Raw genomic sequence first — 1557 nt, 5'->3', positions numbered from 1 at the left:
GAACCCCGCCAGCCTCACCACGGTGGGAGTGGAAGGGGGACCCGCTGCGCATGCGCCAACGAGCGCGCGTGCGCGCTCTCCCCCGCCCAGTGTTCGGCGTTTGACCGCGCACTGGATTGGGTCTCGCGCTGCCTCCGCCGAAGCGGCAGGGGGCGCGCGAGCTGGGAAAGAGCAGAACTAGCAAGGGAAAACTAATGAAAGAACTGCGCATGCGCGACCTTCAAGGCGGAGGCTGCCTCATGCTCCAAGGACTGCGAGCCCCAGCATGCAATGTGCCGCCGCCGGACTGGGGGGGGTGGGGTGCGGTGCATGCTGGGATTCGTAGTCCTTCCAGGGTCTGTACTGTGAGCAAAGCTGTTACCACTGGCGCCACTGAGCGGCCAGGCTAATCCTGGCCCTGAGCAGGGGCTGCTGGAGCCCCAGGGGTGAGGGGCACGTCTCAGCCCTGTAGTGAGGGCCCAACAGTACACAGCAGCCCCTGTGGATTTGCCCCACCCTATACACCCCCTTCCAAGCTGCTGGCTCTGAAGGCCCATGTGCTGCTGCCTCCAGGCGGGGAGTGCATCACAACACCCACCACAGGCAGCCCTCCACATAGCCTACATCCCTCTGCCTGTGGAGAGGGCACTGCCTTGCTGCAGGGCCTGGAGGGACCTGTCCCAAGGGCCTCAGGCTGGGGTCACCTGTAACCTGCTAAAGGAGCTGGAGCAGAATGTGGAGATGAATGCAGACGGGGAGGCCTCTCCAACGCCACCCTGGCCAAAAGCTCTTGTATGAGACTCAAAAAGCAAGAGCCAGCCTTTCTTCCTTTTCATTCTTCACAGCATAATGTTTCCCAGCACTGGCTGCAGTTAAGGGCTGATGGAGGGTTTTGCATGTAAAACCCTGCCCCGCTGTCACGTATGCCAGTCATTCCTCCTCAGACCTGGTGACAGGCCTGTCTCACCCACAAAGGGGTCATAAAATGAAATTAGTGGGTGGGAGCTTTAAAATTAACCAAAGAAAGTTTTGTCTGTCTCTCCAAACTGCTGCCCCATGCATCGGCAGCAGAAGGCGAGGGTTAATGGGGCTTAGCCCCTCCAAACTAATTTTGTGGCGGCCAGTGACGGCAGTGTTGGGCTGAAACTCAAGCTCTACTTCTCTGTGGACAAGCAGAACTATGCGATTAACCACCAGCACTCATCTGATAATCAGTCAGAAGCTTTATTGACTACAAAAATATCCATTAAACACATATATATATTGCTCAACAAGCAGCACCACCACAGTGCAGCCATCCCACAGTGCCCAGAGCTGCTTGGTGGGCAGCCAGGACAGCGTCCCAAGCATTCTCAGCGCCGCGTGGCTTCACTGTTCCAGCACCACCGCCACACCCTTCTGCTGCAGCGCCACACCCAGCACCCCCACCACATGCTCCTCCACCGCCACATACAACACTAGCATGTGGTGGCCCTGCAATAGCCCTGCGTGAGAGAGGGGCAGGAGTCAGGCAAGCGTGCCCCACACTGCCCTGCACCACCCCCCTACACCCCACCCTACACTGACCCCCACCCACCT

General features: G+C 58.8%; 1 protein-coding gene across 3 annotated transcripts in view; it reads right to left on the bottom strand.

Annotated features, from left to right (window-relative positions):
• The window catches only part of VAPA (VAMP associated protein A), a 42256-nt gene extending 42152 nt beyond the window's left edge, over window positions 1–104 (bottom strand). For 2 of the 3 annotated variants that reach the window (XM_006034002.3, XM_006034003.3), the window contains exon 1: window positions 19–67. In XM_006034002.3, coding sequence (XP_006034064.1) covers window positions 19–52 — 34 coding nt within the window. In that variant the 5' untranslated portion in view covers window positions 53–67. Of the gene's footprint in view, window positions 1–18 lie in introns of all 3 variants that reach the window. The other variant, XM_025215964.1, reaches the window with a different exon arrangement.
• Window positions 105–1557: the final 1453 nt, after the last annotated feature.

Source organism: Alligator sinensis, unplaced genomic scaffold, assembly GCF_000455745.1.
Source record: "Alligator sinensis unplaced genomic scaffold, ASM45574v1 scaffold1201_1, whole genome shotgun sequence".
In the NCBI taxonomy this organism is placed as follows: domain Eukaryota; kingdom Metazoa; phylum Chordata; order Crocodylia; family Alligatoridae; genus Alligator; species Alligator sinensis.
The sequence above is the reverse complement of the archived record's forward strand: the minus strand, read 5'-3'. Positions and strand labels throughout refer to the sequence as shown.